General features: G+C 44.7%; 1 protein-coding gene across 4 annotated transcripts in view; it reads left to right on the top strand.

Annotated features, from left to right (window-relative positions):
- The window catches only part of DENND2A (DENN domain containing 2A), an 87,834-nt gene that overhangs the window by 39,523 nt on the left and 21,971 nt on the right, over positions 1 to 26,340 (top strand). For all 4 annotated transcript variants that reach the window (XM_057504831.1, XM_036926095.2, XM_036926092.2 and 1 more), the window contains 8 exons: positions 886 to 1,007; positions 9,161 to 9,358; positions 14,363 to 14,456; positions 14,960 to 15,010; positions 16,128 to 16,315; positions 21,320 to 21,429; positions 22,399 to 22,468; positions 23,580 to 23,657. In XM_057504831.1, coding sequence (XP_057360814.1) covers positions 886 to 1,007; positions 9,161 to 9,358; positions 14,363 to 14,456; positions 14,960 to 15,010; positions 16,128 to 16,315; positions 21,320 to 21,429; positions 22,399 to 22,468; positions 23,580 to 23,657 — 911 coding nt within the window. The remainder of the gene's footprint in view (positions 1 to 885; positions 1,008 to 9,160; positions 9,359 to 14,362; positions 14,457 to 14,959; positions 15,011 to 16,127; positions 16,316 to 21,319; positions 21,430 to 22,398; positions 22,469 to 23,579; positions 23,658 to 26,340) is intronic.

Genomic DNA, 26,340 nt, shown 5'->3' with positions numbered 1-26,340 from the left:
CTCAGGCCTGCAGCTGCTTGGTGGGGCTGGGAGTTGCAGTGAGGGGAGAAATCCACATGTGACCGTGTGCAAGGGGCAGATAGGGCAGATACACATTCACGTGATCAGCCGTACAGAAAACACTCCATGCTAGGAGGAGACCCAAGACTTGCGGAAGGGCATGTACTTAGCTGAGCTACGACTTGACCACAGACTATTTGAACTGCAGCGTCTAAGCTGCTGGAGAGGCTCCTGCCAAAGCAGGGGGCTTCCCACATCCAAAGTGGGAATGAGATCTGGACTTCTCTTAGTGGTGTGTACCTTTCAGCCACAAGGAACAGAAACCCCAGCTGAAACAACAAAGGGTGTTTGTTGCTCATATGACCAGATCTGGCTTTTTCTCCCATGTTTCTTAGCTCTCAGATTAGGCCCATTCTCAGCAGGGTTACCAGGATCCCCGTGATGGTTGCCATCAGCTCCCTGGAATCCACACCTTCCATGTGTGGGGAGGAAAGCCTGTGTCCTGCAGGTCCCAGACAAAATCCTGAGGTTCGCTCTCACGGGACTGGTTTAGGTCCCTTGTTCACCTTCAGAGCCCAGGAATGGCGTGTAGTGGGCGGCGGAAGCTTGGGATAAGAACGCTCCCCAGAACTAAATACTGAGGCAGGGATTCAAGGTACTCAGATTGGCTAAGCTCTGAAACTTGGAGTGGAGTTAATCTCACATTTGAGAATGGGAAGACGGGGCGTTACCCCCATAGAAATCAGGGTCTGTTACCAAGAGGAAGGGAATGAGTGGACAGCAAAGCGTCAGACATCCCCACACGGAGAGGCCGACGTGGGGCAGAGGGCCAATAGGGAAACTTCCTCAGGTTCCCAGTTCCTGACCTGCTGCCTTTGGCTACAGACCCACCAGTGAAGGAAAACCCTTATGAGGACGTTGAGTTACACGGTCGCTGCCTGGGGAAGAAGTGTGTCTTGAGCTTCCCTGGTTCGCCCACCTCTTCCATCCCTGACACACCCACCAAGGTAGGAGCCCCCCGGGGACTGGTGGGGAGAGGTGGGTCCCCAGCACTGTGGCCGTGAGCAGCCTGGAATTCTGGGGGACCCTGGAATGCCAGGCCATCCGCAGTGCCAGCCTCCTGGATTTGTATCCGCTGCCTGCCTGCTCATCCTGCTCTAGTTCTCCTGGAACCCCTCTGTTCCACAAAGCTTCCTAATACATCATTTTAGCTTCTGGGTCAGGAGTCTCCCCAAACTGGGTAAATAAGATAGCAAGTCATATTATACACCCACGAAGAAGAATGTCCTGATGTAAAAAAAACCTCCAAAGTACTAGACTGAAAGGCATGGTACAGAAACAGTATTTTTTTAGTATACCACCATTTGTGCGTTTCTTAATGAAGGAATATGTAAACTCACAGATACTGGTACACATGGAAGAATGTCTCTGTTAAGGAAATGAGGAAGTGGGTCCCCAGCTTCATCTGTGGAGATGTCTGAGTATGAGTACCTGGAGGTCAAGGTCGAAGACTGATATTATTTACAGAATTTTCTTTTGAACCTTTTGGAATTTTGTATATGTACATATAGATACTCTAACTATATTCGTGTACACGATAATTTCAACCCATTGCCTATAGGACTGAACTCATATTCCTTAGTTCGGCATTAAATGTCCTTTATAATGGATCCCGGGCACTATCATTACCTAATTTCCTACATTCCAAAGCACCCCTGAGTGAGAGCCCACTAGCTGCCCCTCTGATATTATAGGCCCAGGATAGGCTTTCCTCTAAAGGGCTACAGAGTAAATATGTCATCTCTGTTGTGATTCTTCAGCACTGGCATTGTAGTGCCAAGAGGCCATAGACAATATGCAAATAAATGAGTGTGGCTGTGTTTCCGTAAAACTTCATTCATGGACCCTGAAATTTGAATTTTATGTTATTTTCATGTGTCGTGAAATATTACTTATTTTTTTCAGCCATTAAAAAATATAAAAACTATTCTTAGCTCATGGCCTGTTTAAAGACAGGTGGTGGGCCAGTTGTGGCCCACAGGCCATGATTTGTCTACTCCTCTGCTAGGTCATTTACACCTCTGCCCTTGGCTCCTGCCTGGGCCTTTCTCTCCCCATACTTTAAGGCTCAGCTTAATCATGCCTCCTTCAGGAAGCTTCCAGGCCATCCTAGCCCCCTGGGACTTATTTCCCTCTGCCTACCTATAATATTCAGTGGGCTAAAGTATTCACTTCACACCAAATTATATATGCCATTTTATGACATCTCTTACTTTGATGATTTGAATTCTGATTTAAGTCATGTATCTTAAAAACATCTCTCCAACTAGATTGTAAATTCCTCAATGTCAGAAAGTATGTATTCTGTTTCTTTGTGTTTCCTGTAAGTAGTTATAGACATTGAAGACATTGATTAAGGAAGGCCAAATCTGGGCTGCAAGTGCCAGTTTAATCCCATTGAAAGAATGCTTCCAGCCTAAGAAAGGAAGCCATCACCCTCCCTGGGCTCCATTCACGTGGCCACTATTTGCTGGCGGGTGGGGGTGTCTGCACAGGCGGCATACCTTTTGTGCTTGATGGTCACAAAAGTAATCTTTCTGCCACCAGTCCTCCGGAAGAGAATGAGAACCTGTTAGGAAAGGTGGGTCTTACCAAACCAAATCAATTGCTACCAATTCTTGCCAAAGCCACTTAACTGCTGTTTTTCTCCTCCTATGGAAGAGTGTCATCATGAATAGGCAGGAAAACCAAAAAGCAGCAGTTTCCACTTGCCTTTGAAATGTGTTTTTATTGGCTATGGGTGTCTTCAACGTCCAGGAAATCCTTCGTTTCCCAGAGTGGATGAGCCTGGCTCAGCAGAAAGGCTGTCTCACACAGGCTGCCCTTTGCATTCTCCCCGGCTCTCCACTTCCTGCAGGGAGTGACCAACTTGCCTCTTCAGAACACAAATGTCTACCCAAAGAGCTCTGCCATCAGAGCTGGTTGCTCCTCCCTAATACCAGAATAGCCGTTTTCTTCCCTTTCTGCTGGGCTAAAGAAACCTGAGGTCCTCTGTCACCAAAGCAGCTAAACACAGTAGGTAACCATGCACTTGAAGCCCAGGTGCAGCTGACCTGCAGGAAAGTAATCCAGTTGTCCAGTGCACATGGCTGATTGCACTGATCCTTGCGGGCTGTTGTGGGCCTTTCCAGGTCATCAGCATGACTGTGTCCACACTCATTCCTCTGCTCCCCACATTTGCGTGTCTGCTTTGTGTCCCCGTTCTTGGGGACAGCTGCAGGTTTCTCCACTTTCTCCATTTAGCTCATCAAGTATTCATGGAGCATCTGCCACATCAGGGTTGTGTCTGGGACCTTAGAACCTCCTGAAGCAGTCCCTCTGTGGTGACCTCCTCTACCAGCCGCAGAAAGGTCCTAAGACGTGTTTGGGGGTTTTTCTTTAATCAGATCATGCCTGCTCCTGGTAGAGAGGTGAGGGTCAGTTGAACAGACTTTCCTTAGAAAGGAGCAGACAGTGTGCAGCTGAGGGCAGATGCTAGTGATTACAAACACAAGGCAAGCTCCTGAGAGGGGGCCGTACCCACCATTCCCATACCTAGAACAACACAGTGAATATAGTAGGAGCTCATTTTTATAATAAAGGAAATCTAGGCTAACATGAGATACTCTTTTTTATTATTGACACATAAAGGAAAAAAAAAACATCACTAACTAGCATTCTCTGGTTGCCTGGATAGCCTGCCCACCTATATACATATACCACAGATCCTATACCACATGGCCATAGCTATGGAGAGGCAGTATCCGGTCAAGTGTGCAGGGTCTAGAACCTGACTGCCTCCATTCAGAACTTGCCTAGACCTCTTGCTGACTGTGTGACCCTGGGCAAGTGATTTGCATCAGTTTTTCCCTTGATGAGATAGGAATGATAATAGTTCACTTCTCTGGGGAGTTTCATGAAGATTAATCAAATTAATGCTTGCAAACCACTTATACTAGTGCCTGCAATGTAAATGCTATTTATATGTGTTTGCTAAATATATAGAATTATGCTTTCCAACAGGTGTCATTTTTAAAAATAAGTTTATTGTCTAACAGAACATTTCATCCTAAAAAAATTTTAAATACCATGAAGTATAATGGAGAAAATAAAATTCATCCATAATTGGGGATTTCATTTTTTTTATGTTCACCTATGTTTTTTCTATAATAGATTGTTATGTGTATTATATATACATATATACATATACACACACACACACACACATATGCACACCTGTGTTTTAAAGTCTTCTTAAAAATTGCATATAATCCCAACACCCAGAGATAACCACTGTTAACCATTTTGGTTTATTTCCTCCCAGACTGCCTCACTGTGTGTGTGTGTGTGTGTGTGTGTGTGTGTGTGTGTGTGTGTGTGTGTGAACATGTGTGTGTATAAAAAGATTTTAGATGTTATTAAATGTATACTTTTGCTGCTCTTTTATAAGTATTTCCCGTTGTCATTAATTTCTTTATAAAAACCATTTTTATTGCCTGTATCATTTTAATATAATGTCATTAATTATATTAGCATATGTCCCAATTTTGGGGATGTGCATGTATGCCTTCCTGTGAACAGCTGGCCCTTGAACACATAGGGGTTAGAGACACCAAATACACCCTACCCTCTCACCGTCAAAAATCCACGTGTAAATTGACTCTCCCAAAACTTAATTACTAATAGCCTACTCTTCACTGGAAGCCTACCAATAATATAAACAGGGAACACATATTTCATATGCTATATATATTATATACTATATTCTTACAATATAGTAAGCTAGAGGAAAAAAATGTTTTTCAAATTGTCCAAAATCTCCAAAAAAAGTTCCAATATGTTTATTGAAAAAAATCCACACATATGTAGCCCCACAGAGTTCAAACCCATGTTGTTAAAGAGTCAACTGTATTTCTATGTATGTATATTTAAGAGAGTGGCTGTGTATTCATGTACATCTATGTACCTCTGGGCATATATGAACAAATGTGTATGTTTGTGGCAAATGACATCTGAGTTCCTCTTTGGGAAAGGCCTATGTAAAACAGAATAGGAATGAGGTTGACATAGGTAAGGAAGATATAGGACCCTTTTAGTCTTGTGTCATCAGTGCCTCCTGAGGTAGTAAAACAGGGACAGTAGAGGACAGGAAGGGGGGTTAAGCCATTAGCCACCATTCACCACCAGGAAGAATGAATGAACCTGGCTTGCTTCCAGGTTGGTTCCCCCACCCTGGGAAGCTTGCAGCTTCCTTGTGCCCCTTTTCCTCGCCAGGATGCCCCTTGGCCAAGACCCATCATGCTCTGTGATCTGAAATAACTCAAGAGGTTTCAACAGAGGATCCATGTCTGCTTTTCCCTCTTGGATACTTATTGTTGAGGCCATTGTGAATCCAGAACTCATACCCTCACTTCCACAGACGATTCCGTGCCTCCACTGGTATCATCTCCTCTTCCATCTGCTTCACTGCCCCCGCTCTAAGCCAAGAACAGTCTCTTCAGTCTCCTTTACTCTTCCTCACCTCTTTGCCTAGTCTCAGACTGTGCTGTGTGCTTGATAATTCTCTCCCCCTGAGCTGGCTAAATCCTCTTCTTCTCAGTTAAAGAGCTACTGAAACTCCACCCCCTTGTGAGAGCTGCCTGGACATTTGGTGGCTTACTTTGAGTGCTCCGGGACATACCGGGCCGCTTTGTCTAGCAGCAGGACCACCGAGAGATGCAGTCCACACACAGCCTCCATCCGGCCTCTTGACACCCTCAGAAAGTTGTGTGTCACATTCTGATTTCCTTTCTGGCTTTTTCTTCTCAGACCTTTTCATAGGTCATATCTTTGAACAAACACTATCACAATCTAAATCTCTAATGAAAACAGATAACCTGCTTCTTGCCATCCATTTGGTATGAGATGTCAATGTACTGAAAGAATTGGGGCCATTTCCTTGGATTTCACTGCAGATGGAATTTGGTCTTTAAGACTTATCATTATTATTTCTTCTTGTGCCAGTTTCATTATTAAGATGCACATAGCAAACTACACTGGCTTCTACTCAGGGCTTGTGGTGCTAAGCAATTAATTGCTGCCTATAGCCTCACAGTGAAACACTGGAGCAGGCTGCTTAGGAAGGCCAAGAGTCTTTATTCCTGGAAATCTTTAAAAAGAAAAGGTTCTGGAGTTATTGTTACATTGTTGTTTGAAACTGTTGGGGGGTTGAATTTGTTCTCTTCAGTTCTTGTCTCCACTGCAACAAAGAATTGAAGGGCAGAGACAAAATAGCGAAGCAGAGTTAAGGTTTTATTTGAATATACTCTAAGGGAGTAGCAGGCTACAGTCAAGGTAGACAAAGACAGGTTTACTTGAATAAAGCAGAGAGGAAGGAAAAACGGAGGAAAGGGAAGCTCACCGAACTGCTGCTTGGCATTGGGCATCATACCTTACTAACTCTTAAAACCAGTGTCACCTAGAGTTTAGGGTCTGCTTGAATCTGCACAGCGTGGGAACTAAGCCCCTGCCATCACAGGAGTTGGGGGAGCTACAGAGCACTGGAAGGAGTGAGATTATGTTCTGAGAACTTCCTAAAGGCAAAGAAAAGAGATTTTTAGGCGGGCTATAAGGAGCATGATCAAATAGCCGCAGTTCCGTCTGGGTCACCTAGTCGAAGGGAACTTGCAAGACCAAATCCGAGCTCTCAGAAGCCCCTCCCTGCTTATCTGGAGTAGGAGAGAGTGACATTCTTGAAGAAAGGCGAGTGAGGCAACGTCAGAGAGGAAGAGCACTTAAGGGCTTGGGATTTTTGTCTTTTAAGGCTTTCAAGAAGGGGATAAAGGTAAAGGGTCAGGAGGCACAGGTTTGTCAGGCGGTCTTATGATGTCTATCTCTGGTGAGAGACAATAGGTCATTATCTACAGCTAGTCCTCTAGGTAATTCCGTAGAATAAACTTCTTGTTCCTTTCCAAGATAGTGGCTTCTCTTAAGCACTGGGAACATATCAGTTAAGCTGCTTGCCTTGCCTTAAAGATAAGTCCGTTGGCTGATTACCAAAGAATATGTTAGGAATCTAACTTCTCAACTCTCTGCTTTTAAAATGGAATCTTAGCCTTAAGATGGAGTCCCTCCTCTTCTTACTCTACTGTTTATATTTCAGCATTTTTCATCAAAGGCAGGAAAAGGTAATCGTGCTGGTTGTCTCACACCTCAGCTCCATCTCGCCTGTATTAGCTAGAGCAAGTCTCAACATCAGCTCAGGTTCAGAGCGTGTGGAATGAACTCATATTGCAAAAGCACATTAATTCTATGAGTTCTCTGGCTCTCTGGCTTTATCTGATTAGCTCCCTGAGTTCTAGGCAGGCTCCACTTTCTTTTCATCCACTCATACCTGTTTCTGTTTAACAGAACTAAGCAAGAAGGGAGAAATCAATGGAACAAAATATTCTATGAGTTTAAGATATGATAAATGTGGCCTTATAAATTGATACAGAAAGAAAGGCTTATTTATTAAATGAAATAGGGCTAAGTCAGCTTGTGAAAAAAATTGATTTAGGCTAACATACAATAAAATAAATTAATGATGAATTAATGTATAAAATATGTTCAGAATAAACTAATAAAATCCAAAAGAAAATGGAATTCAATATGTACTATACCTCTAAAAAGACATAGATTTTCCAGGCAAATGAAGAGATAAAATCAATCACAAAAGAGCAGATTTTTATATATAAAAAATGTTATGTGAAAAATTCCACATAACTGAAATAAAAGTACAAACAAACCACACGGGGAAAACATACTTGTAGCATAAACTGGTAAATAGTTCACATCTGTATGGAGAGTTCATCCAAATTAATAAGAAAAACACTAGGATCCTAAAAGATAAACAAAGAACATAAACAGTGTATTAAAAGAAAAATGTAGTTAGCACATTAAAGTATGAAAAAATGTCAATATCTTAAGAGGAAGAAAGAGAAAACTTACACTGAATGCCTGTTGTAAATTGGGTACTCTGCCAGGTGCTTAGAAAAAAATTTTTTGATTGAAATATAGTAGACATACAATGCTAGGTGCCTTACCTATAGTATCTCACCTAAAAATTAATCTCTTAAAAAGAAACTTTGCAACTCTAATTATGGTTATAAAATGTGCATCCCGGAAATATCTTTAGAAAAGATGTAGTCAAAATAGCATTAATATTCCTTAGTGAATAGTTCCAACATTTTGTGTTTACAAGCCATGGCACAGTGTACAATATACTTTGCACAGTATAACTTCCCTTGTGCACTCTAAGTTTGCACAAGCATATCAGTAGGGTGGATTCCTAGAGGTGGAATTGCTGTGTGAAAGGGAATACACGTTTGTGATTTTGTTGATACTGCTAGATTGCCTTCCATGGAGTTGTACCCATTTCCAGTCCCACCAACAGGGCTTGACAGTGAGAAAGTGACTGTTTTTCCTCCCTTTCACTAACAGAGTGAGTTATCACATATTTTTACCATTGCTAATCTTTGGAGAAAAATATTTTTTAAATAGAATTTTAATTTTCTTATACCTGAAGCTAAGAATCATTTTATATATCTAAGGATCAATGAATTTATGTTTTTATAAGCTTGCCCTTCCTTTGCCTGTTTTTCTTTGGAATTGTTGGTCGTGTTCTTATTAATTTGTATATATGAGAAAATGAGTTTTATAGTTGCAATTTTTCTCCATTTTTTTCTTTAACAAGACACTGAGGCCCACAGAAGTGAAATTCTTTGTGTAGGAGGCACTCGTACTGCCAGCAGCAGGGTCAAAGCTGGGCTTAGGCCTTGTTACTGCCAGTACAGTGTGTGTTGGATTATCAGAAAGCCTCAGTTGTAAAGGTAGGGGATTGAGCCAGGTGAGTTCCCACTTATGCAAAAAGAGAAACTGGATTAGATCTGCATCGTGTGTCAGACTGATTTTCCATAGTTCTCCATAATATTCTCCTAAGTGTGTATTGAGAATTTGTTAGCCTAGAGAAACTCCACATTCCCCGGGAACTCAGAGCAGCGTCCCTTCTCCATCACGTGGTCTCCATCACCGGCACCCCCAGGTATCTCCTCTAAGCCTATGTTTATTATTCACTCTTCTTGTCTCCTTTCCCTCCCAACAGCCATTGTCCAAACCTGTTTTTTTCCGGCAAAATTCAGAGAGGAGGAACTTCAAACTGCTGGACACTAGGAAGCTGAGTAGGGATGGAACTGGGTCCCCTTCCAAAATCAGCCCTCCCTCCACCCCCAGCAGCCCTGATGACACTTTATTTAACCTTGGAGACCCACAGAATGGCAGGAAGAAGAGAAAGATACCCAAGGTAAGGCTTGCAACAAGCTGCGTGTGCAGATACGCATCCCCCTTCCCTATAAAGGAAGGCTGCAGAGGAGGCTGGGCAGTGAGCGAATCACTGAGCCCTCATCTACCCATTTCATCAGAGGCTAGAGGACCTGCTGAAGCCCGCAGGCTGGGCTCCTGGGCCTTTGTCGTCTCACTGATTGTGGTCCTGTAGCCTTCGTCTTAGCCAGCCCTCCCAGCCTAACTGTGCTCACATCCCAGACTGTGTTTCCAGTGCCGGGCCTGAAAGGCCACATCCTCCTCCCTCATGGCCTCAAACAGTAGAGTCCATGGCCCGCGCTGCTCCTCAGGCCCGGTCAGCACCTGCTGCGCCAGCACACGGAGCCTGTGCTCCGCGGCCGCACTTGGCACAAGTACCTCTGTCCCAGCTCTGAGAGCCCGGAACGTAGACCGTGCCTGTGGCTTGGGAGTGCATCCTAATGTGTCTGCCCTGGTAGGCCTCGTTTCGCTCAGGCCCAGCCCTGCCGTGCCTGGCACTTTCTTTGGTTGGTCTGGTTCCAGTTTCCTACAAGAACTTTTAGATCAGGGAGTCTTCACTTCAGAGTCCGTGGATGGGCTTGAGGGGGTCTCAAACCCATGAAATTGTGTAAAACTTTGGGTGGATGGGCTTAAGGGGTGGGGAAAGGGAGGAGATTGTCTCTAGGTTTCATCAGATTTCTCAGTGACCCGTTGGCCTGACAGCCAAGGCACATCTTCACAGCTGGTGCCCCCGACACAGTTTGGTTAGTCGGTGTTTTGAGCCATAGTTTCACCCTCACCAACCCCACTCCCAACATTCTTATTCAAGGGAGGCTAAGTCACCTGGACCATCAGTGCATTCTGAAGGGGGAAAGGAAGTGCAGGTCAGGTGGTCAAGAAAAGACCAAAGACCTGCAGCCTGGAGGTGGGGCAGTAGGACTGGGGAGATGTCTGGCTTTGTCTTGTTGACGGAGGGCCGCGGGGCCGGTGCAGGAGCCAGGCCTCGTCCCCTCCTGCTCTCCTGGTCCCGCCTTGCCCAGCCCCAGGTGCAGCTCATGTTGCATGTTGATTATCTGATGTCGGTGGAATGAGCTCCACTGCCATGTGGGTCCCCGTCTCTTCGGGGCCTGGCACAGAGCCACTCCTGTGTCTCCCTTTGGCTGCTTTCCAGAGCCACTGTCCCGTGCTGTCATGATAGCTGCTCATGAGAACCCCAGAGTGGGGGGTCTCAAGCCACTCCCTTGTTCTGGCACGGTTCATACACACTTGCAATGGCAAAAGCCTGCAATTGTGGAATAATTGAAAGTGGCTGTTAACATGTGTACAGACTCACCATTACTTTAGCAAATTAAACAGGAATAATCAGACAAATTAGCTGTTCAGCTAAAAGAGCTCAGATACAACTCTCAGTTTGATGTGCGATGTCTTCATAAGCATTTAACCTCTGTCTTCCACCCAGTGCTTCAACCATCCCTTTTTAATATCAAAAAAGATATTTTGAGACTAAGGGACAGAGAATATGAGAGGTGGAAAGGAAGGTTGAACTATTGCTGCCACTTAATGTGTGTTTCATTTGCAAGTGCAGCCATCCATTTCCTCTACATTTTGCCTGAAATCCAAATGAGTTGCCACCACTTAACTAGCACACAGGGGCCTCATCAATAGGCTTTGACAAGTGTAATCAAGCCAAGAGAAAAATCAGCATGTTTTACCGTCCCTTCTACACCAACTACAGTAAAACCTTACTAAAACTTTCATCGTTAAGATGTGGGACATAATTCTTCACACATATGCTTTAAATGAAAACCAAGGACTATAGTTTGTTAGAAGTCTCATTAATCCTGTTTCACTTGCTACTTAATTTTAACCTAGACTTATCCCCATTCTTGGGTCCTATGTTCCTTTCTTTCAAAATGCTCTGAATCCTTTACCTGAAGGCAAATGTTCTTTGCTGGGCACATTCATGACTTCCATAGTTTGGAACCTTAAACCAGTGGCTCCCAAATCCTCATTTTTGTGTATTTATCTAGCAAGAAGGACTTCACAGTCTGCTCACAGCTCCTCAGACAGTGGGTTGGCCCTTAAGCTGCCTCTGCTGTAAGAGGCCCTCCGGGCAGGCTTCATGCTTCCCTTGCCCTCTCCCTGCTTCCACCGTGAGGAATGAAGGGCCCAGTGAAAAAGACAGTCCTTCCCTATCTTCTCCCAATGCTGTACCTTCATTAAGGTGGCAAATGAAACAGGGCAGTTAATTGCACAGCGTGTAATATCCTTAGGATTCGTGAAGCACTGTGATGTCCATTTAAAATGAGAAGATGGCTTCTCTGGCCACTCGGACACCTGCCTCCCCTGGACACACTTTAGGAGTTTGTGTGAAATCCTGTGTTTCCTTAGCAGCCACGCAGGCAGAATTAGACAGCAGGCAAATGAGCTTTGAATGAGCTTATAGTGAAAATATTTATAGTGAAAAATAAGCTTCAAAGGCCAATCCTAGTGCAGACACTTAAAATGACAAAACATATCTCCTGTTGAAATGCAATTTATGTGAAAGCATGTCTAAAGTTTTGCTCCCTGGGACAAATTTTTTTTGAGTAAAAAGGAATAAAGATTGATTGAAGCATATTTGCTTCCACTTATTCTGTGATCTGATTTAAAGTGAGAAAACCTTGTGTCACATTGTTTATGCCGCTCACATAGGGCTTGTGATTGTCTTGTATGACAGTTGTGAATGCATCTTAGTTCTCATTATTAGCTTATAAACTGCCTGAGAAAGGGTGCCAGGCCTGTATATCTTTTTATTTCTCACAGCTCCTAGCAAAATCCCGTACACATAGGAGATGCTCAATATTCATTCAACAAATTCATAATCAACAAATATTTATTGAGTACCTACTGTGTGCCAGGCATTGTTCCATACCATTCGGGTACTGTCCCTGCATACATGGTGCCTACATTCTAGCATTTGTTGTATTTGAATATGTGGAAGGATGTTAACTATATTGTGGCTGTCTTCTTTCCAGTTACTTTTGGATATTTTGTGGGGAGATTTTTGAATGGATTTAAAAATGTCCTCCTCCCCAAAAAACAAGTTGACCAAGCAACTCATTTGTTTTTTTACATTATTTAAATTGTGGTAAAATATACATAACATAAAACTTAGCATTTTCACCATTTTTAAATGTACAGTTTAGTGACATTCAGTACGTTCACATTGTCATGTGCCCGTCACCACCATCCCTCTCCAGAGCTTATCCAACTTCCTCAAACTGAAATTCTGCCCCCATTAAACACTAACTATCCACTCCCCCTTCCTCCAGCCCCTGGCAATCCATCCTACTTTTTGTTACTATGAATTTGCCTATTTCAGGTACCTCGTATAAGTGGATTCACATAATATTTGTCCTTTTGTGACTGGCTTATTTCACTTAGCGTAATATCCTCAAGGTTCAGTCATGTGGGAGCATGTGTAAGAACTTCCTCACTTTTTAAGGCCAAATAATATTCCATTGGTTGCCTACACCACCTTTTGTTTATCCATTCATCCATCGATATCCATTCATCCATCGATCAACATTTGAGTGTTTTCACTTCTTGGCTATTGTGAATACTAGCTAGCCTTGCATTTAATACATGGCTTCTTCTGTGGAAACTGGGGTTGGCGTGAACATCCCAGTGGCCAGAGAGTGTGCACAAGAGAAGAGATGGCCGTTTCAGGGCTGTGAGGTCTCCAGGAAGGAGCTGGTTCACGAGAGCAAATATAAAAACCTGCCACACAGCAGGGATCTGCGGGTAAAGACAGAGACCTCATTCAAGTTCAAGGCAAAACAGTGACCAAGCCGGCACACTGCTAGGGATGAAGTGTTCACACAGAGCCTCACGGCCAGGCTGGGCCACCCATCGGGAGCTGGGGGAACACGGGTGTCTGAAGTATGGCAATACAGTGGCAGTAAGAGTCTGCAGAGTTGGAGGGATGGGGCCCCGGCCCCTGACAAGGAGATCATGGAATAAGCTACGTCCTCCCTAGGTGGGCAGTGCTCCAGGTTGTGGAAGGAAGCTAGCAGGCTACTTCAGGGAGTGGGTGAGAGGAGTAGAAGGCAAACTAGTAACCACCGCCTCCTGCACCCACCTGGGTACCCATCACCCAGTTTACTCCCTCCTATTCTTTCCAGTGCATAAAAGAGTTGAACACTTTTCAAGGCATCTTAACCAACACAGCTCCCCTTTAAAATCGCTGGTTACTTTGCCTCAATTATGCATGGGAAGACTTCCCTTTCTCCCAACCAGGTGGACCCCAGGACGCTCCCACTCCCAAAAGCTGCGGGTGGTGCTGTAAAGCCTGGTGAGAAGTGACCCAGGGCTTCAATCACCGGATGGTTTCTGCTATGATCAGCCTGAAGAAGGTGCTGCTAAGCAGGGCTGTCTGCTGAATGACTCGGCTTCCAGTACTAGGAGAGGCCATGCAAGGCCTCAGCGAGCCGGAAGCGAGTGTTCCTATGCAGAGGGGCACTACTCAGGTGGCCCCAAGCCAGCACCCAGGACCCACAGTAATCCCTCCTCCCTTCCCACTCAGCTGCTCACACTTTGTTGGCGTGGTTCCCACGAAAGGGGCCCTGATGGGAAGCTTTTTTATTGCTGGCTCTTAATGTTTTGGGGGCAAAAGCTCATCCCAAACCACAGTGACATGGCAGTACCGAAGGGCAGCAGCCGTCACGCCATCAGCCAGTGGAATCGGCGCCCTCTGTGTCTCAGCTGGATGCGATGGCGTGGTTAGACAGCCCCGCTCATTCCTCAGCAAGCCTCGTGCCTCTGTTAGGCAGCCTTAGTGTTCTCCACCGTCACGTTCCTGGCTGGCAGAAAAGAATGATTGAAAGACACCAGTGGGCTGGTGGGAAATGTCCCCTCCCTCCGCTTTCCCTGTCTCTCCATCACCCTAGAAGAGAACAGGCAACCAAGGAGCCCCAGCTGCACGTGGGCAGGAGGCGCTGACACTGGCTTTCCTTCTGTCTGGCAGCTGGTGTTGCGAATCAATGCCATTTATGAGGCCCGGAGAGGAAAGAAACGGGTGAAGAGGCTGTCCCAGTCAACGGAGAGCAACTCAGGAAAAGGTAGGGGCCCCGGCCCACCCTCCCCTGCCGAGAATCTGAAAACAGATCCTTCCTAGAAGCCATTTCCTGGTGTTCTGCGGTGGCTCACCAAGGAGGAGAGCAAGTTGGTGCTTTGTAAATGTGTCCCACTGTCCCAGGAGCTCAGCCTGGTGGCATGTCCTCTCTCCCTGCCCACCCATCGGTCCGCCCAGTGCTGCGCGCTCTGACCACTGGGGGAGCGACTTTCTTTGCCTCGCACGTGAAAAGGGGCCAGTATCTTCGGCTGGATTATTTGACATAGGTGCCATCTGAACTAGAGCCAAATTAATTTGAAAATACATTTAGCTGGACAAATACATAGTTTGTCCATTACATTTAAGTGGACAAACAGAAAAGAGCCCCTGTGAACTAGAAATCTTGGGTCTGTGCAACCACCTGTAAAAAATTTCCCACATTAGGAAAACTCACATTTGCAACTTTTCTTCCTTTGTTGGTATTGGTGTTTTTGTTTGTTTTTTATCTAGTGACAGATGAGAACAGTGAGTCTGACAGTGACACCGAGGAGAAGCTGAAAGGTGAGGAGAGCAGTTGCTATGCAGGGCGCGTGCGGGTGGCTGGGCAGCCTCCTGCCCAGTGTGAGGGACGGGCCAGAGCCCCTGCCCAGGCTTGTTGGACAGGGTGCGACTGTCTGAGGGGATGGGGCACCCACAGGGTTCTCGGGGGAGCGTCAGTGCTGAGCATGGCCGGAATGCGCCTATTCAGTCACTGAGCCTGTGGCTTCGCTGCAGGTGCAGTGACCCTCTGTTCCCATGCCCTCCTGTGTGCCATAGGTGTTTGTCACTCCTGTGTAAGGTAACAGCATTGCTGGCCTGGGACGCCAGAGACCTGGGCTCTTGCCCTGCTCCTGTTAAAACTGCTGTATGAGCTGGAGGAAATCACTTAAGCTCTCAGGGCCGCTAGTTCCTCATCTGTCAGATGAGGTCACTCAAATAATTGGTCCCTGTGGATCTAAGTTCAGCAATCTGGGTCTAGGTTTTAGTGAATTTTCTGCAATTTCTCAGTCTCCAGGGGGAAGCCAAAGAAAGCCAGAGTCCAGGGCTGCCGAGTGAGGTGATGGGGACCTGTCCTCTCGGCGGCGCTGCCTTACTCGCCCTGACGCCCCTCTGCTCCTGGCCCACCGCTGGAACGGGGCAAGTCCGCTTCCACGCATAGAATGGTGGCCTGAGAGAAGGTGCTGGGAGCGCTTGAGTCAGTCAGGTCTCTGCCAGTTGAGTCACGAGGGATGTTTACAAAGCTCCCAGCTCCGAAAGCTCTGTGGTCTGGATTTTGTCACATCGCACAAACTGAAAGATGAAGGCAATGAGTGAGGGGAGGAGTCAGGGTCCCCACCCCCTCTGCCGCAGGGACGCAAGTACTCCCGCCCTCCAGCCCCGCGCCAGCTCCGGACTGCAAATCCGCGGCGGAGCGGAGTCCCCGCATTCCAGGCTCTTGGCCGCGGCCCATCCAGTGTGGCTCCTCCCAGAACTTTGGCAAGAATCCCAAATAGAGTTTTGTACTAATTTGTTAAATGTGGGAACACTTTTTTTAGGATTAGGAAAAGTACCTTGAGGTGGGAATTACATAACCTGTTGCAACTCTTCGCGGTTGCACGCTGGGCAGTGAGCCGTTCTCGGGCGTGCGCTCTCCCCCCAGCTCACAGCCAGCGCCTGGTCAACGTGAAGTCACGCCTGAAGCAGGCGCCGAGGTACCCGTCGCTGGACCGGGAGCTCATCGAGTACCAGGAGAGGCAGCTCTTCGAGTACTTCGTGGTCGTGTCGTTGCACAAGAAGCCGGCCGGCGCGGCGTACGTGCCCGAGCTCACCCAGCAGTTCCCTGTCAAGGTGCGTCCTGCCCGGGGCTGCGGTGAGCCTGCCGCCATCTCGGTGGAGCTCGTGCTTCCAGGGAGCCGGGAGTCTGAGGAGCACTGAGTGTCTAGCATCTCGAAAATGGGTTCTAATTAGGGTATATCTAATGAAAACAACCTCTGCTGGAGAATGTGGGGGGCTCCAGGAGGTGAGATGCAATGACTCCAGTATGGCCAGAAATACTCACTCCCGTGGTCACTGGGCTGACCACATTGCCCTCTTCGTCCTCCCCACTTCCCTATCCAGCCGTGCCTCCTCCCAACCCATCCTAGAAGTCCCCGTCCCATCAAGCCGCCGGGCTCTCCCTAAGGAGGTCATGTTTGTGTCCATGCTAAACACCTGTACGTGCTAAACGTGGTGTACCTCTGCATCTGTGTAAGCACAGGATCCTGTTCTGCCCTAGCGTGGCTCATGGCTGTGTGGATTTGGCTCTACCGTATTTTAAATCATGGCACCTAAAATGAGATGGTCCTCAGTAAAGCCTAAAATGGCATGGCAAATAACATAAATTATTCTTACACTTTGACACCAGAATTACATGGTGTCTACCACATTCTAATTCAGTTCAGCCAGAATTTACTGAGACCCTTTTCCATTCAGGCTGTTTTCTGCTTGGCCCTGGAGGTTTACAAAGATGAGCAAAGGGTGTTTCCTGTCCTGAAAGGAGGGTGTAGAGAAGCTTACAAAGGCTCACAAGGTCGAGTGTGACACTCTCCATACAGTTCGCACACTGAGGTGCTCTAAGGCAGGAAGACGGGAGGGTGGCACACCCTAGTCCCCTCAGGGCTTCCCTTTACTGCCCCCACCCATGCATAACCCTGATATCTGTCAAGGTCCTGGCCCCTGCTGTCCCTCCCCTTCTTTCCTGGGCCACCCCACCTCCGGTCCCGCCCACTGTGGTCCAGCACAGCAGTCAAGTCCTGCCCTTGGAGTTCAGAGGGGGCATGACGTCTAATTCAGGTAAACCAGACACCCCAGGCCTCCACATGGGTACTTACTCCAGTTGACTGCTAGGGGTGACCCCCTGAAAAGGCCAGTGCTATGGTCTACCCCCGTTTAGCTGAGTCCCCCACAGAACAAGCGCCAAAGCACACAGGGCTTGTCTGGTCCCCTGTTTGCTCCCCGCAGGGCCTAGCACAGTGCTGTATATGTGGCAATACTTAATGTCCCAGGAATAAAGGCTGTAAGTCATGAATTAATTAATGAATCACCATAACTATTGAATGCTTATAGTTTCCAACCTGGAGTCTCTAGTCTCCTAGATGTCTACATTAAAGCTTTTTTTGAGTGGAAAATTACCTAGTCACTGTTGAAAGGAGACCAATCTGGAAATGTGTAAAGAAAAAAATCACCTATAATCCCACTCCCCCGAGATCATCACTGTTGGCAGTTTGTTGTATTTTCTTCCAGGCTTTTCTCCTAGTGTAATTTTCTTACAAAACTGGGATTGTACATTGTATAATTTTAATATCATGTTTTATAAGCCTATCATTTATAAACATATTTAATACAAATTCTGAAACATCATTTTTTAAATTACATTTAGCTGTGTTATATGGGTATAGCCTGATCTGTTTAACCAGACTCCTGCTAGAAATGTGTCTTGATGCCAGTATTTTTTTAGGGACATAGATTTTTAATGTCATTGTAATCATTCTGTATATGCATTTTTTTCTTTTTTTTAATTGAAGTATAGTTGATATACAATCTATATTGGTTTCAAGTATACAACACAGTGGCTCAGCAGTTACCCATATTATTAAATTCTCACCTCCATTAGTGCAGTTACTACCTGTCAACATTCTAAGATGTTACAGAACCATTGGCCATATTCTCCATGCTGTACTACCGTCCCCATGACCAGTCTATATTATGATTGAGAATCTTTGTGCCCCTTTATCCCCGTCCCCGTCCCCTTCAACTCCATCCCAACCCCTCCCCCGTGGTGGCCATCAGTCACTTCTCAGTGGCTGTGAGTCTACTGCTCTTTTGTTCATTTTGTTTTGTTTAGTTTTTAGATTCCACAAATAAGTGGAATCATATGGTATTTGTCTTTCTCCGCCTGTTATTTCACTTAGCATAATACACATGCATTCTTGTGTCAGGCTATTTCATATCTCTTTGCCTTCACTACTCCCTTTGCCAGAAGGACCTTTTCCTCCTTTCTAACTTTTTTTCATGATTTTTATCCCCCATTCCTATAGTCATCTTTTTCAAGGTTCACACTCCATATCTGCATGCTAGAGATCATGCCTGCCCATTTCATTAAAATGTATGATATCATGCATTTGTCTGTATGACAGTTCACAGAGACTGGAGTATTTTCCTGGTTTCTGTGACTGAGTGTATTTGTGAGTGAGATCTCTATGTGCCACTTCCTGTTGAAATGTGCTCGCGTGCATAAGAGAGCACGTATGTGCACATTCGGACTGATAACTCATATGCTGATGACAGTGTGTGTAGGCCCACATGTGTATACACATATTTGTGTGCATCATGCAAGTATCTGAAAGCGCATGTATCCAGATGGTAACTGGACTGTGTTAAAAAGTGCTGCAACTCACTTCTATACAAGGCCTCATTTTCAGTTCTCTAATGCTGTTTCCACTATGGAGAAATGTCACTGTTCCTTCCTTTTGTATTCTTTAAAGTTTGTGGTCCTTCTCTCTGTGGTGGTGAGTGACCCCTTCCATCAACTAGGCCAAACTTACGTTTGCTTCTCTGAGAGACAATCCAAGGGTAATCAAAAATTACTGCTTTGGCAACCGCCTGAACTAGTTAATTGTCAGCTCAAAGACTGTTGCAGGACCAGTTAGAATCTTCTGGGTCATGAATAGAAGAGAGAACTGTTACATAGAAAAGAAATAGTGACTGTTTTGAAAAAGAAAAACCAAAGGTTAACAGATGACTGGTTTTAAGTTGATAAGTGGTGACGTGACTATGCTTTATTCATTGATAGTTGTCTCAACCATTAATATTAGTAGCAGCTTTAATTAAATTTGCTGTAGCCCAAACGGAATCATACCAGAAGTGGGTTTTAAAATTGGAAACCATCAGCTCTGTTCCTTTGGACGCTGTCTTCAGAGAGCACCTCCCTCAAATTTAGTGGCCCTGGGAAAGCTTATAAAGTGGTCATCAGTACTGCCAGCCCGTAGACTTCTGGAACAGCAAGGCTGGTTTGAAGTGGAGCTCAGTGGCAAGCTCTGAGAGCAAAATAAGAAATGGTAAATTTACAGAAGGAATTTAGGTTAGACATTACAACTTCCTAACTTCAGAAATCCAGACTATACTCACTTCAAATATCCGATATTTCAAATTACTGAAGGTAACTTTAGCATTATTTTTTAACTGTTTATAAAGAAAATATAAAAACTATAAACTTATCAACAGTGACAAAAAGCCAATAATTCTTACCATCACTTCAGAGGTAAGTCGATACCAATTCATAAGCAAACATGCTAGTTACAGATTATCCTTTTTTGCTTCCCAAACTTGTACCTAGAGTGCTTTTTTTAAAGTGGCAAAAACACGCATAACGTAGAATTCATGCCCCTGACATTTCCAAGTGTAAAGTACTATGTTGTCAACTACATGCACACTGCAGGTCCCCAGAATGGGGTGCTTTTTAAAAACACAGATTCTTGTTCATACACAAAATAAGCAAGCATATGGCTTCAAATATCATCTCTAATCAGATCTTATTAGTTCGTTTTTTACAAAAAGAGATTGCAAAAACAACAATCTTAGATTAAGATTCCTAACTAGATTCTATGCTAGCTGTGTGATCACGGTCAGCTACTTAACATCTCAGAGCTTATTTCCTCTTCGCTAAAATAAGAATGTCAGACTGGATGATGTCCAGTGTCTTTCTAGTTCTGACATTCAAGGACTCTGAAATTAGTTGAATTAGATAGTGGAATATAATTTAACTAGCCCTATCCACTAAATATTATAAAATGTGTTTGCCTGGATCCAGGAGGGACAGCTTTGCCTGGGCCAGAGGTTGGAAGGCCAGATTTGAGGCTGCCTTATAGATTCATGAGTCTCTTCAGTGTTTATAACAGCTCAATAAGCGAGTTAAGTTAGATAGTAAGATACTAAAGAAGCTAACCTTGAACCTTTGGTAACCACGAATCTAAAGCCTGCAATGGCAATAAGTACATATCTTTCAATAATCACCCTAAATGTAAATGGACTGAACGCACCAATCAAAAGACACAGAGTCACTGAATGGATAACAAAGCAAGACCCATCTATATGCTGCTTACAAGAGACTCACCTCAAACCCAAAGACATGCACAGACTAAAAGTCAAGGGATGGAAAAAGATATTTCATGCAAACAACAGGGAGAAAAAAGCAGGTGTTGCAGTACTAGTATTAGACAAAATAGACTTCAAAACAAAGAAAGTCACAAGAGATAAAGAAGGACATTACATAATGATAAAGGGCTCAGTCCAACAAGAGGATATAACCATTCTAAATATATATGCACCCAACACAGGAGCACCAGCATATGTGAAACAAATACTAACAGAACTAAAATGGGAAATAGAATGCAATGCATTCATTTTGGGAGACTTCAACACACCATTCACTCCAAAGGACAGATCCACAAAACAGGAAATAAGTAAGGACACAGAGGCACTGAACAACACACTAGAACAGATTCATGAGTCTCTTATGGAAGTGTTTGCTATGACACTTTTTCCTTAGGAATATGGTTATATTCCAGAATGTTAGGCATCAAGAACATTTCTCTAAAGTATGCTATTTTTTTCTTCCTGACTTCCCCCAAGGGACTGGAGTTGGAATTGCTCTAGGGGAGAAGAACCCTAACTGACTGAGCTATAAACCTTCCCGAGGGAGGAGGTGGCGGTCACAGTTGCAGGAAGGTGGGAGGCATGGTCTTGCCAAGCATCTGCCTTACTCCCCCATGCTGGGGTTTATCCACCAACCTTCTGTCACCCTTCTCTCTGCAGTTGGAAAGGTCTTTCAAGTTCATGAGAGAGGCCGAGGACCAGCTGAAGGCTATCCCCCAATTCTGTTTTCCCGATGCCAAGGATTGGACTCCTGTCCAGCAGTTTACCAGGTATGTGCTAGCATCTCTCCTCTGCACCCCAAAGATTAAGATGAGGACTAGAGAGGGGGTCAGAGAGGGCAGAGCCCATAATTCAATACTACTCTTAAGTGATTCTGATGGGCACAGGGCTCATAGTTTCCCCCACTGGTATTTCAAAACTTCCTTGAAGATAAGAATCACTTCTCTAAGGATGCAGATTCCCAGGCCTCCTGTGCAGTCTGGGAATATGTTTGCTTCATAAGCCTGTATGAAGGGCAATAAGTCATTCTTAGTCCAGGAAAAGTTAGAAAAACATTTCCCATGCCCCAACCTTGTCTATTGCTCCAAAAACATTTCTTTTAACAGTCTGTCCAGCTGTTACTCGGACTGTAATAAGTTTACTTTTAACCCATGCTGTTAGATACCAGTATTTTTATCAGATGTTTCAGATGGACCAACTCAGTAGGCTGCATATCCTAAGTGTTTGAGAAATGCTGTGCTCCTTGAAGTTGGCCCAGCAGTCCTTAAGGACCATCCAAGACTCATGATAGCTCTGGACAGACAGTTCCCTGGAGAGCCACACCAGGGGCAGCCCCAGGAGGAGCACAGAACTGTCCCACTCCTCAGCTGCTCCCTCACTGAGTCCCCTCCCTACATCAGTGGACACCACCTCACCCTCAAGCACCCTAAGGGCAGTGGCCACCGTAGATGCTCCGTAAATGACTGTGTGTCTGTGCAACGGGATGGCTCAGGTGGTGATATTGTAGGAGAGCCCAGGGTGAAAAACAACCCCTCATTTCCTCTCAGGACACAGTGAACGTTACAGCTCCCTCTCCCTGACATAGACTTGGACTCTACAGGCACCCAGAGTCCAGCACAGGTGCGAAAGCAGGACAGAGAGCTACCCGCCTTGCCAGCCTCCTCCAGAATGTCACCCAATCACCCACTGTGATGTCTTTGGTTTTGCTTTGTAACACACTTTCATTTTTCCATCCACAGTGAAACATTCTCATTTGTCTTAACTGGAGAAGATGGGAGTAGAAGGTTCGGGTACTGCCGCAGACTGCTGGTTAGTACATTCCACCGTCGGCAGAAGCTCTGTGCAGAGCCAGAGCTGGCTTCCTAAGGTTTCTCCATGTGCCGCGAGAGAAGGGACAGGAGGTTGGCAGGTTAATTGGGTTGTTAAAAGCATGGAAGAAGATCTGGGGGGTTGCCTGAGTCTTCCCGATAGATACGACCAACATCTGTGTCTCCTTTGGAAAGAAAACACTTTCTCCGTTCTTTTTCCTGCCACATAGAAGACCTTTCTCTCCTTAAGCCAAATATCCTTTCTAATAAAACATGCTAAACAGACCCCAGTAGGTTAGAGGAACATTTCTAACAGCTAATAAGGGAAGAAGGATAGTTTTATTGTTCATGACCCAAATAATTTGAGTGTCTCCTTCAGAGCAATCACCTTTAAAAGTCAGGAACTTATTCCAGTGGAATACCATCTTAAAAAAAGTTAGAGTTTTGTCTTTTTGAGACCCATTCTTTTGAAAATCTTCAGTAGTGGCAAATCCATTTCCTCTGGAAGTATATTTGAGTCTTAAAAATAGGCTTTTATAATTTTGAGTCAAGAATAATGCATGTCACATAGTAGGTGTTCAATATAGAATCGTTGACTTAGTGAATAAAAAGTATGGATAATTGAAAAAAATGAAGTGGTATAATAATTTTTGTTGGTAAAATTACTTTATAAAGTATTAAGATTGATATATATATATATATTTTTGGTTTGAACACTAGCTTAAAATATTGTTTCCAAAGGGATTTTCAGAAATTACTACTTGTTTGGAATTATCATTATAATAAGCATATGGTTTCAGGGTAACTCCTTAAGAGGACCTACAGGGATTTGGGTAAATAAGTTAAGCCCCTCCTTACTTTATGGTTCATTAAGCCATATTGAACACCTACTGTGTGTACAACACACTTGATTTAGTCCCTTCGGGAGAATAAAAATATATTTACCATGTGACTAGAAGTACTCCCCACCTATAAAATGCCATAACTACTTACCTCACTGGGTTTTCAAAAGCTACAGTATGTGGAAATACTCAAAACACTCAAAAATGGTCAGGTTCTTTTCTTCCCTGAGTTGGTGACACTCATGATTTCCTTGTATTTCACCCAAAAAGCCTGGTGGCAAAGGGAAGCGCCTGCCTGAAGTGTACTGCATCGTGAGCCGCCTGGGATGCTTCAGCCTCTTCTCAAGGGTGAGGACTCGGGCCCCAGGAGGGGGCAGGGCGGCCCAGGGGACACAGGAGACCCCCACTCGAGACTGTGTGATTAGATCTGCACCTAAACCTCCTCCCTTCACCACCTCCTTTATCCTCTTATCGCTGGCACTGGAAGTAAGAGCCGCAGGGTGAGGGTCAGGGCCTGGAAGATGGGGGAGGTAAGAGGGTCAGAGTGATTGCAGTTGAGGAGGGGAGGGCAGAGGATTTTCCCAGAACATTCCATGTGTTTTACTTTCCTCCTTCAAAGCATTGGCTTTCACATGACATTAGCTTTTGCATGACAAAAAAGACCTCTGTGATGGATGGGCATTTATGTATATATATGTGTTGTATGTGTGTGTCTGTGTGAGATTTATTATAATAGTGCTGTACATCCATCAAAATGTTAATATAATTTGGTCCTCTTTTTTGGGAAAAGGAGCCAATATATCAAGACATAGGAATTGCCACGTTGAATCGGCTCACCCACTATTCTGGATTGGTGTATAGGAGATAGTTACTATCCTATATGATGCTAGTCTCAAAAATTATAAATAATCCAACATTTATTTCCTATATTAACCAGATATGAGTATATAATCCATAAATTTATTTAAAACCCTTCTTGAGCATATACTTCAATCTGAGCTTTCTTTTAAAGAATTGAAGCCTTATATCTATTCCCCATAGATGTAAAGCAGCACTTCCTAAAATCTTCCCGAAACAAATCTACCTCCTGTCCACCCTCCATCTGAACCCAGAGGAAGCCTGATTTATACTGATCTAGTGTAACCTCTGGCCATAGCAGGACTTGCACTTCTATGTAAGTCTGCGTGAAATAATTAATGTTATCAATGTAGCTGAGATGTGGTCCTGCCCACCCGACCCAGGTGGTGATCATCTCACATTACAGTTGGTGGGTTACAAGCTCCAGCACCACGAGGCAGTGCTCCCCCTGCCAGTCTTCCCCACGGGTTTGCTTGAACGTGGGACTGAGGCTGTAGGGCACAGCCTCGGTTGTGGGAGTGCTTCTGTGAGCTGGGAGTGAAGCAGCATCTGGGGGTTAGCCCAGCAGCGGCTCTGGGATCACATAAGCCTCACTGTTTCGTCCTGGCAGTGGGTGTGGAGCACGTAGACACAGTAGCATACTTAGGAGATGCTCAGCCCTGTGTTTCCATGGCAGTTTTGTGACCAGCCGTGGCTACTTCATGAGTGTACTGGGATGAGTTGCCCAGGACCACGCAGCAGATTCTCAGGACAGAGACAGAAACAGAGCTTCGGCTGACTGATCCCCAGAATCCAAACTATTTCCAGATGGTAAGGGACAAGGATGACTAAAATGGCCAATCATCCTTTAGTACAGAAAGAGGGATCATGGATAAGAATCTCTGGAGAAAGGCCTATCATTGACTATTGCTGCCATGATGCTATGTGGCTTAAAGCAGCAGCCGTTTGTTCCCACAGCCAGGAAGGTCGGCGGGGACTGTGCTCTGCCCACCTCCAGTGGGCTCCCTCACATGTCGCAAGTAGGCTGGTGGTGCGCTGATCTGGGCTGACTGGTCTCTGCTTCAGGCTGCGTGTCCGGCCGGGGCTGGCCCACATCCACCTTCCTCCTTGGACAGAGAGCTGGCCCGTGCGTGCCCTTCTCGTGGCTGTGGCAGAGGCGTGAGAGGGCAGGCCTCCTAAGGTCTGGGCTCAGAGCCGGCATGCTAGCACTTCTGCCTCAGTGTTCCTCATCCTCTTTATTGCTTCCTTATACAGCCTTTCCAGATAACTTTTTCCCTTAATGGCTTCCCCCCATGAAATTCTTTTTAATTTTTTGTCATATTCTTTTCTTTTTATTGGGCTAAAACATGTAACATATAATTTACCATTTTAGCCATTTTTAATTGTATAGTTGATTGGCATTATGTTCATTCATATTGTTGTGCAGCCATCACCAGCATCCATCTCCAGAGCTTTTTCACCATCCCCAGCTGAAACTCTGCACCCATTTAGTGCTAACTCCCCATTTCATCCTCCTCCAGCCCTGGGCAACCACATTCATGTCTATTTTAGGATCTATTTTAGGATCTCATGTACATGGGACAATACAGTATTTGTCCTTTTGTGACTGCCTTATATCACTTAGTATATGTCTTCGGGGTTCATCCATGTTGGAATATATGTCAGAATGTCTTTCCTTTTTAAGGCTGAATAATATTCCACTGTATGTACCATATTGTCTATCTCTATCCATTGATGGACATTGGGTTGTTTCCAATCTTTTAGCTATTTTGAGTTAATGCTTCTATGTGTGGGTGTACAAATATCTATTTGAGTCCCTGCTTTCAATTCTTTGGGGTATATACCTATAATTGTGGGATTAGAGGGTCATATGGTAATTCATATGCTTAATTTTTTGAGGAACTACCATACTTTTTAATTTTAATAATATAAATTTTACTTAACCCTATCATCTATCTATCAATTCAACATGTAGTCAATATGAAAAGCCATTGATATTTTTTAATCTGCATATTTTGTACTTACAACACATCTCAATTCAGGCTGGCCATATTTCTGGAAGTCAGTAGCTATATATGATATTAATAAGTGGTATTTTTATTTCAATTATTTGATTTACTAGATTGTAGGGGGTTCTTGTGTTTGGATTTTTTTTAAGCAAAGTTGGTTGAGA

This window comes from Manis pentadactyla, chromosome 7, assembly GCF_030020395.1.
Source record: "Manis pentadactyla isolate mManPen7 chromosome 7, mManPen7.hap1, whole genome shotgun sequence".
NCBI lineage: Eukaryota > Metazoa > Chordata > Mammalia > Pholidota > Manidae > Manis > Manis pentadactyla.
Note: the sequence above shows the minus strand (reverse complement) of the source record. Positions and strands in the feature narration are given on the sequence as shown.